At 35.0% G+C, this 13,056-nt stretch overlaps 1 protein-coding gene across 2 annotated transcripts in view; it reads left to right on the top strand.

Annotated features, from left to right (window-relative positions):
* LOC150108495 (protection of telomeres protein 1-like) overlaps positions 1-13,056 on the top strand; it is a 492,786-nt gene that overhangs the window by 222,384 nt on the left and 257,346 nt on the right. For both annotated transcript variants that reach the window (XM_090415908.1, XM_090415909.1), the window contains exon 8: positions 4,588-4,728. In XM_090415908.1, coding sequence (XP_090272034.1) covers positions 4,588-4,728 — 141 coding nt within the window. The remainder of the gene's footprint in view (positions 1-4,587; positions 4,729-13,056) is intronic.

Below are 13,056 nucleotides of genomic sequence, written 5' to 3'. Positions count from 1 at the left end.
GGGGCCAAGGATGCATAGTACATCACATAGCCTTCTCTACACACACATTGTGTATGCCTTTTATCTACTAAACTTAAATAGAGATCTTTGCTATATGCTAATGAATTCTCAACTGATTTGTAATGAATTCTCAACTGAACTCAGCTTGTTTTTTCTCCAGGATTCTTTTCCACAATTTTTTTTAGCCTCTTCTCAAGTATTCTTATATGCAAATGTTATCTGGGATATTCTCTCTCATCTGGTGTCCTGATAGATAACAGAATAATTTGGAAGGAAATGCTCAACTGGAAGTAAATAACAATGTAAATTTTCATGTAGTACTATCATAGTATCCTGTGACACTCCTCCTCCCCTTTGAGGGTGCATATCAGGAATTAGATGATGGTGATAGTTTTCATCTGAAGGAAATGACTGCTTATATTTAGTAGAGTTCATTATTTTTAATCATATATTTTGCATTATTGCAAGTGCAGGAAGAAGTAGCATAGCAGTCATACAGATATGTAGTCTTTTGCTAACTTTATGACTGTGTGATTGAGTGTGTTTGTTTGTGAATCCTATTACATTATATTGCTTAAAAAGCATTTTTATGTGCCATTGATATATGAGAAAAATGGCAGCCAAGGCTTCCTTATTCAATGAGTAATATAAAGCATTCTGTGTGATGTAGTGTGCTCAATATACTCATTGCTAAGAATGAATTGCTTATGGTATGAAAATGAGAGTGAAGAGCAAGTGTGCCAGAAAGGTTTTGTGAGTGAATGCAAAAAATGTGAGACATGTCGAAAGCAGGAGAATAAAATATCTAATATTGATGAAATAAGGCATAATACTGAAAGTGTTGTAGAGAGAGTAATGGATGGAATAATGGATGCCGGCAAAGGTTGGTCGATTGCCGGCGAAGGTTGGTCGATTGGTAGAGCCTCTGCTACTAATGGCTCAGTTAAGTAAGTTTGAGCGCGGTTAGTAGTTGGAAGGGGACCAATCGTTCGATGCTGTCGGCACACTCTCCCTCGATGAGTCTTTGGACTCCCTGGAGGTGTCAAAATAATAATAATAATAAGCAAGAGTGGATGAAAAATGAATGAGAGCATGAAAGAAGTGGTAGAATGTAATGTGGATCATGAGGTGGCAGTAAAGAAGGAAATAATGCTTATGTGGAATCCTTCACAGTACAAAACATGAGCTTGAACAAGAGCAAATTGAGAAATGTTTGTCATGTAGCACAACAGGAGAGAGAGAGAGAGAGAATGAAAGTAAAAGTATGTGAAAAAAAAGTAAAAAAAGTGCAAAATTGAGTAAGGAGAGATTCTACGATAGGAAGCATAGTTGGTGAGAATGTGGCAGAAGCATGTTTCAAGGTCAAGATCAGGATGATCAAGGATATTAGTGAAGTGGTTAGTTTGCAGAAAGGAGAAGCAAGCCAGAGAGTTGATTGTTTTGGCAGGAACAGATGATCTGAAAGGTGAGAAATATTCAATGAGAGAGGATATGAAAGAGTTGCTGAAAGAAGCAAAAAAAGAAGAGAGAGAAAGTAAAGATTATGAGTCTGCTGCCTTGGTATGATAGCACTGAATTCAGAAGGGCTATGATTGTTACTTAGTCATTGAGAAGATTGTGTAGAAGGAATGGTTTGCAGTTAAAATTGTGTAAAAGGAATGGTTTGCAGTTTAAAAATGTATGGCGTGAATTTGATGGACGAAAGGATTCATGCCTCTCAGACTGAATTTGAATGGTTTTTAAAATTAGATGTTAGAGAAAGTATTATTCAGTGAGAAATTGGAATTGCAAAATCAGAGGAACTAGAAGTATTTGGAGAGGGTGGGATGCAGTCAAGTATGTGTAGCCATCCCCTGGACAAATGAGTGTGAGTGCAGAAATGATCTGAATGAGTTGGTAATGACATTATGCAAGGGTAATTGTGTCCTTGGCCCACAGTTACCCTTGCATAATGTCATTACCAACTCATTCAGATCATTTCTTTTCACTCTGCCTTATAAAGATTATCTGTTAGGTGATTTGCCTGTATGCTTTAAAAAAAGAGTAAGTTATTTATGTGCATTATTCCAGTGTTTACTTATGAAAGTGAGACACTGGCAACAACTAAAATCAGGAAGACAGGTCGCATGTGGCCCACATAGCCTTGGAGAGAAGAATACGCTACATAACAATAATGGGTAGAATAAGAAATACTAGGATTAGAGAAATGACTGGAGTAGAAAATATTGTAAAGTATTGGAAAAATGAAATGGGCTGGCAATATTCGTAGATTACCAAGTGAAAAGTGGAAAAAATTAAGCAGCAGTTGGACACCAAGAGAAGGAAAAATTACTAGAGAACAAGATGGAGGGATGATCTATGAAGGTTTGACATGAGATGGTGGAGATACTGGCTAGTAGGACAAAAATATATTGTTGGTTGCTGCTGCAACCTAGCGGTTGCACAAAAGGATGTTGATGCCATGTTGGCAAATTAGCATAATGAATGACCACTGGGCAATTATTCTGAGGAATTTCAACTGTGGGAAGGAGGAAAAGGTGCATTGCAAGATGGGAATGGAATTTATTACTAAGCAATAATACCTGAGAGCATGTGAAGAAGAGGGTTAGGGGTTTAAGAGTGTTGGATCTGGTAATAACAACAGAAGAATTATCCAGAACCATAGTAGCTTTTCAGCTTCTGATCAGAGAATGTGACCATGCAGTTCTGTTATGGAAAGTTGTTAAACATGTGGAATATAATTATACCTCTTCTCTGAAACTCTAATAGTGTTTCCTCCTACTTGTACGACTGTGACTGAGACACGTGGACGTATGTATGTGCTGTATGACTCGTGTTCGTAATTTAAATGTTGTAGCCAGTTCTGCTTTCTCTCTAAACGATGCTCATGATATATTGAGCAAAATGTATAGGAATATTTAATAAATTTTAGTTTTCTTTTACATGTGTGAAGCTGTTTATTTAAAATATTGACATGTTCTATTTTAATATTGTACTATGCATGTCCCTGTTAAACATCTAGTATCAGACTGTATACTCAGGGTCAGGAGGATAAACCAAGTAGAAGCTAAATGGATGAGTAGCAATATAAAGCAGGAGCTGAAAGAATATATATATATATAGTAGAGAGAATATAAAGAAAATAGTGATCATGCTCATGAACAGTCCAAATACAGACATGGAAAATGATAAGGAATACTTATCCAGAATAAGAGAAAAAATTAACCTACCAAACGAAAGGAAATCCTAGAATTTTATCCTAGAAGGATAGAATTACTAAATGGTCTAAAAATGGTCTTAAAATTACTAAATGATAGAATTACCGAATGGTCTACCAACTCTGTATGAATGAAAATAATGCTCAGCAATAAATGTCTTTTCTTCCAGTTTCAACACCATTGCTACAGCTATATGTAATGATGTAGACTCTATTCAGTACTGTTTTTTTTTTTTTTTTTTTTGCACTATACCATATAGTAATGATATGATGAATAATTTAAGGTGAGAGATATTCAGTTGTGTTCTGATGATGCAAAACTGGGCAGAAACAGCAGTTAATAGAGATAATATAGACATCCTGCAGAATGATTTAGATAAACTGATGGTGTTGGCAAAGGATAGTGGTTGTTAGTTTAATACTATAAGATGTAAGGTTATGTACTTCTGGGTGAAAAGAATAAATACTGTGTATTACATTGATGGTACAATGCAGGACATGATGCTAGTGAACCTGGGTGTGATGGTGGACATAACTGAACTGAGTTCAGAGGGTATATTACAATAGTTGGCAAAAATAGCTCAAAGGATTACTTGGATGTTGAAAAAGACACTAATAAGTAATGATAGAGAGGTTATTATCCCTCTTTATGATGTGTGATACGGTTGCATCTTGACTACTATGCACATATTTGGTCATCTGGGTTTCTTGGGGATGAGGTGGTAGTGCAGAACATCCAGTGACAAGTAACTAGGCTGGGTATGTGGGTTGCAAAGTGTAGTTAAGCAGAAAAGACAAGAACATTAAACTAAAGGGGTTCTGTACAATTGATACAAAAATTTTTCAATACATGACAAGTAGAGGGAGAACTAGGTGTCTCTCCTGGAATTTGTGTAGGAGTGTGGTTAGTAAGGATGTGCAGACTAAAGTTTTGCTTGGAGATGGTGAACGACTGGAATGGATTGCCAGAGATAGGTTTGAGTGCTCTGGCGGTGAGTGAGTTTAATGAGAGGTATGATAGCTATTGTTTGATTAGTCTTACTCTATGAAGATACTTGTGTAATAATAATATTTGAATAGGTTGAAAGATTTTAGTTTTGTATGCCAGTTATTCCTTCTACTTCTCCCCTCCATCCCAACATAAAATCTTTAGTTACGTGAATTGTATTTTTCTTGTACCAAGCAACCTGAATTTGGGTGTGAATTTTCTACTACCTTTTATTCATCTCATCAGTTTGTGATTAACAAAAAGCATCCTTAACTTGCATGATCCATTCAAGATGTGTGAAATAAATATGCAAAGCTGAAAATGTTTATTATATTCTAGTTAAATGTAACATTAATATTTTTTTTGTTTTTGATTACAATAGGTAGATAAATATAGGAACAAGCTGAAAGGAAAATGCTACTCTCCATCTGATGTTGTTGTATTTAGTGGAAAATCTGGTGAGTCTACTGCACCAATAACAGTAGCTTCAACATATGTATTTACAGCAAAGGACAGACAAAAGGTAAATAAATCATGTAGGAGTATCACATTGCATATACTCTTAAAGTATCAGGGCTCTTATATTATTTAGAACTTAGATTTCGAAAATACTAGTAGTATTTTAGAAACTTCAGACTAGCATAACTGGTTATTCTGTGTTACATGAAGAAATATAAATGATGATATAGTTCAAATAATTTTATGAACTGATTCACTGGCCAACAAGAATTTTGTAACTGGATTATAAATAAATGGATTCTTTGTGTTTTAGGTGTTGAATGTAAAAAGGGACCCCCTCCCCCCTCCTGCACATTAAGGTTCTTTGTTGCAAAGTGCATTCCAAAGCATTGGCAAAGTGGAGTTTAGTGATAAACAGTTTCCAATTAGAAAAATTTTGCAGTTTGTGAATATTAACAAACAAAATTTAAGTACTTGCATATTTTATTGTATTTTAAATTAATAAAATTTTTTTTTTTAATTTTGTACAATAAGAAACTAAAAAGAATTGTTAAAAAACAAAAGTTTAAAAATGCTTATGAACAGTTTGAGCATTGGGAGACCATTAAGCACACCCATGGTTCTTCCTTTAAGGGAAAAACAAAACAAAACAAAAAACCATAGTAGTAGTCTCATATTATACTATCATTTCATTTACCTTTGTGTCACTACTCCATTATCAGGAAGTTCTGGTAGAGCCATTTGCTCTTCTCACAATCTTCTATGGCAGTGCTTCCAGACTGTTAAATTTAAAAACTTATGTTCTTCAACTATGGAGGTGTGTGGTGAAGTTGTCTACAAGGATAAAAAAAATAAGCACACCATTGTGGACACAAGATGTTAAAGAAGCAGTCCTGGGCAAGAATAAAGCATAGCAAAACTTCATAGCAAATAAGTTGGCAGATGCACTAAAAGAATACAAAAATATTTGCAAAAGTGCTAAGCCACATGTAAAAGTAGCTAAACAACAAAAGTCATGGGAAGACATAAGAATATAGAAAATAAATATCAAGAAGGTGGCAAAGTGATCTGCAAGCTATTGAAAAAGCTTAGAAATGGAGGAAAGAGAACTGTAAAAGGAAGCAAAGATGATAAAGGTGCATGCCAAACTGAAAATAAGGATATCCTAGCTGTCTGGAGTAATTACTTTGAAAGACTGCTAAATGAACCAAGCAGTGGTAGAACTGTAGTAGAAAATTTTCAAGAGGAATGCAAAAAGGAGTACATACCAATACTTGAGGTAGAAAAAAAGGTGTCAAAAACTTGAAATGTGATATTTGAACAGAAATGGAGGCATAAAAGCTCTGCAATAGTTTCATTGCATTATTCAGAGGGCTTGGTCAGAAGGTCAAATTCCAGATGATTGGAGCAAAGCTCTCTCATAATTCCCATATCTAAAAACAAGGAATGAAGCTGAATGTGAGAATTGCAGAGGTATTCCCCAAGTGTTCCAGGTAAGATTGATACAAGCCTATTTGAAAAGAGGTTGAGAAACTTGGAGGAGAACAAGCTGGGATCAGGCTGAATAGAGGTTATCAAGATCAGATTTTCACTTTATGACAGTTAGTTGAGAAATTATGGGAATATGACAAGGATCTGTATTTAAGTCTTGTAGATCCAGAAAAAAAAGCATATAAGAGAAAAGTGCCCAGAATGAACTTTGAAAGCCAAGAAATTATATTCTTGTTTCATCATTTATCCAGGTGTAAGTAAATAGACAGCTTGCATGTGAAATTTCTTCACAAGTAGGCATCTTGTATATAGAGGCTAATGACTTCACATTGATTGCCTTAATAAAAATGAGTAGATGATATCTCAATAGAGGTGAAAACTAGTTTGGATAGTGGCTATTCCCATAATGCATTATACACACCCAAAAGGATGTGTGCTTTTACATTATGGGATATTAGGCAATTAATATGAAGTTATTAGCCTATATACAAGTAGCCTTGTCGTGAAACTTCTCTTGAAAACTTTGTTTGCTTACACTTGGATAAAGTATTAAACTAGAATATAGTTTTTTTGGCATTTTTAATGTAATTTATAACCAAACGAATAACTTTCTCCAAGGTGCCCAGAAAAAAAAAAAAAAAAAAGAGCAAACTTAGCTCTTTGCTTCATGCAGATGAAGCAAAGAGCTATATTGTACTCCTAAATACATCCAGTGCAAGTCTCCAGGATTCTTTAACTGAATTGCATAGCAGCTATAACAAATCACATGAATATCAGCAATAAAAAGACCCAAACTATGAAAATAGGCAGAACGTAGAAAACTTCAGCTGCATTTTCAGTAGAGAACAAGTAAAGTTTTTCAGCTATTTAGGCAATGTTTTTAGTAGTGATGAAAAATTAAATTTGGAATTAGACATCAGAAAAGTAAAGCTGGTGAGAAGCCAGTTGAACAAATTTATATGAAAAAAAGAAAGAAATTAGCCAAAACACCAAACTATCAGTATACAGGTCAGTGTTCAAACCAGTTTTAAGTTATGGATCTGAGAGTTGGGCTAGAAATAAAGCACTTGTTCAAAGATTAGAGACCAGAGATATGAGAGTTTATAGAAAAATTATGAGCCAAAACAGATGGCAAAATCATATTAAAAATGAAAACATTAGGAAGGAACTTAACATGCTTTGCATTCAAGAATGTGTGAGCAGAGCTAATCTAAGGTGGCATGTCTACTTAAATTTAGTGGGTGAGGAAAGGTTAGCAAAACGTGTTTCATGCTGAGATGGTAGGAAAGAGATCCGAAAGAAGACACTAAGTTCTGTGTGGATTTCTTTGGTCAGAATTATCTTAGAAATGCTAGACATATCAATACCACAGTATTGTTGAAGTACTGACAATAATAATAATGTAAGCAATCATGTAGTGTTGTCATAGTAGCCTGAATGCCGCTTGAGAGTACATATCAGGAAATTAACAGTGATAATCTTCAGATGACAATGAAGAAAGTGATTCTTCAATGATATTATAGTTCTCATCTTTTGATATTTTATTATAAGTTGATTCTTTATAATTTTAGATTTATTGTCCAAAAATTCTTGAACAATATCTGAGTGGTTTCAGATTACTATATCTGATTTGTTTGCACAGAATAACAGATCTTATTAAAATTTTGAGCTAGAATTGTTGAAATCAGTTTTCCATTTGAACGAGAAACATATTTCACCAAAATATGATTTTTCTGTCTGTACAAATAAGCAGAATAATAGTTAAATTTCTGTAAAGAAAAAACAACAAAAGAAGTACTGAATTCAGATATCACAACCAATTACAAATGCATCCAGGAGTGTACTAATTATAGTACAATAATCAGTTAATATATTCTTTAACCTCCCAACTGGCTGAAATGGATAAAATAGGTATTTAATACAATAAATATTTAATTCCCTTTCAAAGAAATTACATGCACACACAAATATGCATAACACCACTATAATAAGTTTCATTGCTAAATATTTCTGTTTTGTTACAGTAAATAGAATTAAAGCAAGTAAATTATTAATAATAATAATAATAATGTTTTTTTTAATTAGTTATTCAATCTTCATAATTCATATATGCTATTACAAATAGCACATGTGCGCATATGTACATACAGTTACTTGTTGTATGCATAATGCTGTATTATGAAAACTATCATCTTTTATCAAATTATTCTTGCAAAAATATGAATCGTTATACCATAAGCAAAAGAAAAACGTTACCTCTGACAACACTCCTACGAATAAATGGATTGTTAATATTTCTGGATGCCCTTCATCTAATGCTGAAACTAGTGCATTAGCTAAAGGCCTTGATTTTGCCGTAATACCTAAACGCATTCCTTATCTTGATTTTTTGCATTATATCGAACATAATCTGTCTGGACTTTCTAGTGAAGATGCTAATAAACTATGATTTGAAGTAGCGGCTTCTCTTTTTAAAGCAAGTTACCACCATGTCATTTATTGAATGCTGAAATCCACAGGCTAATTTCATTAAGCTTAACGGTCAAAGCTATATAACTGAGAGGAGACCTCCACATAGCCTTTAAAGGAATGCGGAGAACCGACCAGGGCTTCTGACCTAATGTCCAATCCTCACCTTCTCGTGGTGCACCCTGTTGGGTATCTACTTGGAAACTGAACGAACGAGGATGGGCTGGCAATTTGGGATTTAGCCGGCCAAATTGCATTCTTATTGGTTAAACTCGAAATAAAAAAATAATGGTACAACATGACAAAATTTCATGCCAGCTGTGGCGTCACCCAGTCAAACAAGGCCCCCGTTGTTTTCGCCAGGGAACCAGGGTGAACAGCAAAAAGTCAGCTACTGGAACAAATCTGAAAACAAACCCCAACTTGACATCACCAGAGTTAAAGATCAGTACTATCAACATAAGAAGCCTGAATGGCAAAGAAATGGAGCTAGCTGAGGAATTAGATAAGTACCAGATCGACATAATAGGGGTGACTGAAACAAAAAAGACCAAAACTGGTGAGATCTTTCTGAGCAATAAATACAAAATGTTATATTCAGGCAATGACAATCAAGGAAAAGAAGGAGTAGCCATAGTATTCAACACAAAATACGAGGCTAATCTTCTTGAATGGCAGTCAGTCTCAAGTAGAGTAATGTGGGCAAATATGAGAATGGGGAACTGGACAATGAGATTTATTTGTGCCTATGGTCCCACAGAAGGTTCTACTAAGGTAGAAGTGGAGGAATTTTTTGAGGCTTTAGAAAAAGCAACGACACAATGAAAAAGGAAAAGTTGGTCCTTGTTGGGGATCTAAATATTGTGATTGTGAGACATACAAAAATATTTTGGGAAAATTTGGAGAAAAGAGCAAAGCTAATAATAATGCAAATATCTGTTGGATTTCTGCTCAGGACATGGACTGGTTATTACTAACACCATGTTCCAACATAAAAATGTGCACAAATTCACATGGAGAGAAGAGGCTAGGAATAAGAAAAGTCTCATTGACTATGTTATTGTTGATAGTGATGTTTTCTCTGTGGTGCAGGACACCAGAGTGTACAGAGGATTTGAAATTGGAAGTGATCACTATTTAGTCTTGAGCAGAATAAAATTGAATTTCATATTGAAAAGAATAACATGTAAGAAAGTTTTAAAGCGAATAAAAGTTGAGCAGCTCTCAGATGTGACCTGTAGACTAAAATACACAAAGATTATTGAAGAAAAAATGAAAGAGTTTGAGAACAGGAATCAAACCTTGGAGATTCAGTGGCAAACTCTGAAGAAAACATTGATTGATTCTGCCAGAGAGGCATGTGGTGAGGTTGTCTGTAAGGATAAAAAAAATCAGAACTCCCTGGTGGACACAGGAAGTTAAAGAGGCAGTGAAGGAAAAGAAGAAAGCATATCAAAAGTTCCTGTCAAATAAGTCAGCTTGTGCTCTTAGAGAATATAGAGACAAATGCAAGAATGCTAAACGCTGTGTAAAAGTAGCTAAACAAAAGTCATGGGAGGACTTTGGCAAGAATATAGAAAATAAATATCAAGAAGGTGGCAAAATATTCTGGAGGTTGTTAAAGAAGCTTAGTAATGGAGGAAAGAGTGCTGTAAAAGGAGTTAGAGATGATAAAGGTGACATGAAAACGGTAGAAAAAGATATCCTTGACATGAAAACGGTATCCTTGAAGTATGGAGTAATTACTTTGAAAAACTGCTAAATGAAACAAGCAGTGATGACAGCACAGTGGTAAAAAACACCGACCAGGCATGCAGTCAGGAATACATATCCATACGTGAAATAGAAAAAAAGCCATCGAAGGCTTGAAATGTGGAAAGGCAGCAGGAGTAGATGATATTCGACCAGAAATGCTGAAGTATGGTGGTATAAAAGTCTCACAGTGGCTGCACTGCATAGTTCAGAAAGCCTGGACTGAGGGATGAATTCCCGATGATTGGAGTAGAGCTCTCATAGTACCTATATATAAAAAGGGAAATAAATCTGAATGGGAGAATTACAGAGGTATTTCCCCTGAGCGTTCCTGGCAAGATCTATGCAAGTATACTTGAGAAACGGTTGAGAAGATTTGTGGAAGAAAAGCTTGGTGAAGAACAAGCTGGATTCAGGCCAAATAGAGGCTGTCAGGATCAGATCTTCACTTTACGACAAATAGTCGAGAAAGCATGGGAATATAACAGAGATCTGTATTTAAGTTTTGTTGATTTGGAAAAGGCATATGACAAGGTGCCAAGAGAGAAGCTATTCAATACGCTGCAGTTATATGGTCTCAATAGGGCATTATATCAAGCAATACTTAGTCTTTATTTGAGTTGTAAGTCAGCAGTTAGAATTGAAGTACAGGAAGATGGTTTAATGTTAAATCTGGTGTGAGACAATGATGTACATTATCCCCTCTGTTATTCATTATCTATATGGATCACGTTATGAAGGAGAGTGGTATTAAACATGATATCAAAATTGGAGATGTTAATGTCAGCTATTTGCTTTATGCAGATGATGTTATACTTCTAAATAAATCTGCTACAAGTCCCCAAGATTCTCTGACTAAATTGAATAGCTGTTGTAATAGATATGGTATGAATGTCAGCAATAAAAATACAAAGATAATGAAAATAGGCAGAATCATTGAAAATGTCAACTGTGTTGTGAATGGAGAACCTGTGGAACAAGGAAATCATTTCAGCTACGTAGGCAAGATTTTTACTGAAGATGGTAAATTAAATATAGAAATAGACAACAGAATCAGCAAAGCTGGTATGGTGGGAAGTCAATTGAATAAATTCATATGGAATAAGAGAGAAATTAGTCAGAACACTAAATTAGCTGTATACAAGACAGTGTTCAAACTAGTTTTAACTTATGGATCTGAGAGCTGTGTCAGAAGTAAAACAGTTGACCAAAGACTAGAGACCGCGGATATCAGAGTCCTCAGAAAGATTATAGTCATGAACAGATGGCATCAATGGCAATATCATGTTAAAAACCAGGATATTAGGAAAGAACGTGACATTGTTAGCATCCAGGAATGCGTTAGCAGAGCTAATCTCAGGTGGTATGGTCACTTAAACAGAATGGGCGAGGAAAGATTAGCAAAACAAGTGTTCTCTGCCAGGTTGGCAGCAAAACGACCCAGAGGAAGACGAAGATATAGGTGGATTGATACGGTACAAAGTGCCTTAGAGGATAGAAACATAAGATCTGATAATGTTGGAGTCTTGACAAGTAACAGACTGATTTGGAGGAAGATTGTAGATAGGAAGTTAGTAATGCTGTAATTTTTTTTTTCATGTAGTACTATCATATCCTGTACACCCCCTTGAGGATACATGGCAAGAATTTGATGATGATGATGAACTTCATTAAGAAAAAATAATGAAATATCTATTTCAAAAGCCGATAAAGAAAAAGCTGTTGTGATCATGGATAAGACTGACTATGAGAGAAAAGTAACCAGCCTTTTACAAAATACTTCCACCTATCAAGAAATCAATCATAATCCTACAAATTCGCAAATTAAACAATTAAATAAGTTGCTTGATGAAGTTATCAGTTGAATCAAAAATTCATGGATAAACTGCGCACTCATGTTGGAAGAACTCCTTGCTTATATGGCCTCCAAAAATCCATAAAGAAGGTTATCCAGTAAGACCCATCGTGACTACCCCACTTATCGAATTGCTAAATTTTTTGTCACGTTCATTAACTGCCCTTACTGGACATTCTAGATCTTTCATCAAAAATTCGACACATTTTCTTGAAAAAATCAAGGATGTTCAAATTAAAGAGTCTGACTTATTAGTCAGTTTTGATATTATTTCCCTTTTTACCAATATTTCATTAGCTGACACGGTCAACTTACTATATGATGATTATCCTCCAGATATTGCAAAGATTTTTGTATTTGTTATACATTCAGGTTATTTCAGCTGGAAAAACAAAATCTACAAATAAGTTGAAGGTACTGCCATGGATAGTCCTCTGTGTCCACCTTTGGCAAACTATTTTTTTAAAATATCTGGAAGACACCTTGTTTTCATCCATTCATCCACAACTTCTCTTTGGTTTCATTATGTCAATGATGTCTTTGCTATTTGGCCACATGCTGAAGAGGAACTTACCACATTTCTACAACAGATAAATAGCCTTCACCCATGCATTCAGTTCACCATGGAAAAAGAAAAGTCTATCCTCCTTACACGCACATCCTCTGGTACTTTGTCTACAAGTGTCTATCGAAAACCTACTTTTACTGGTTTTCATCAAAGTCTGTTCATCACACCTCTCAAAAAATTGGCATTATCACATCCTTAATTAATAGAGGGACTGCCTGTATCTCCTCTTAATGCTCCTCTCCATTAAGCTTACGATA

Source organism: Typopeltis vanoorti, chromosome 3 (genome assembly GCF_054136105.1).
Source record: "Typopeltis vanoorti isolate ZY-2024b chromosome 3, IOZ_Tvanoo_1.0, whole genome shotgun sequence".
NCBI lineage: Eukaryota > Metazoa > Arthropoda > Arachnida > Uropygi > Thelyphonidae > Typopeltis > Typopeltis vanoorti.
The sequence above is the reverse complement of the archived record's forward strand: the minus strand, read 5'-3'. Positions and strand labels throughout refer to the sequence as shown.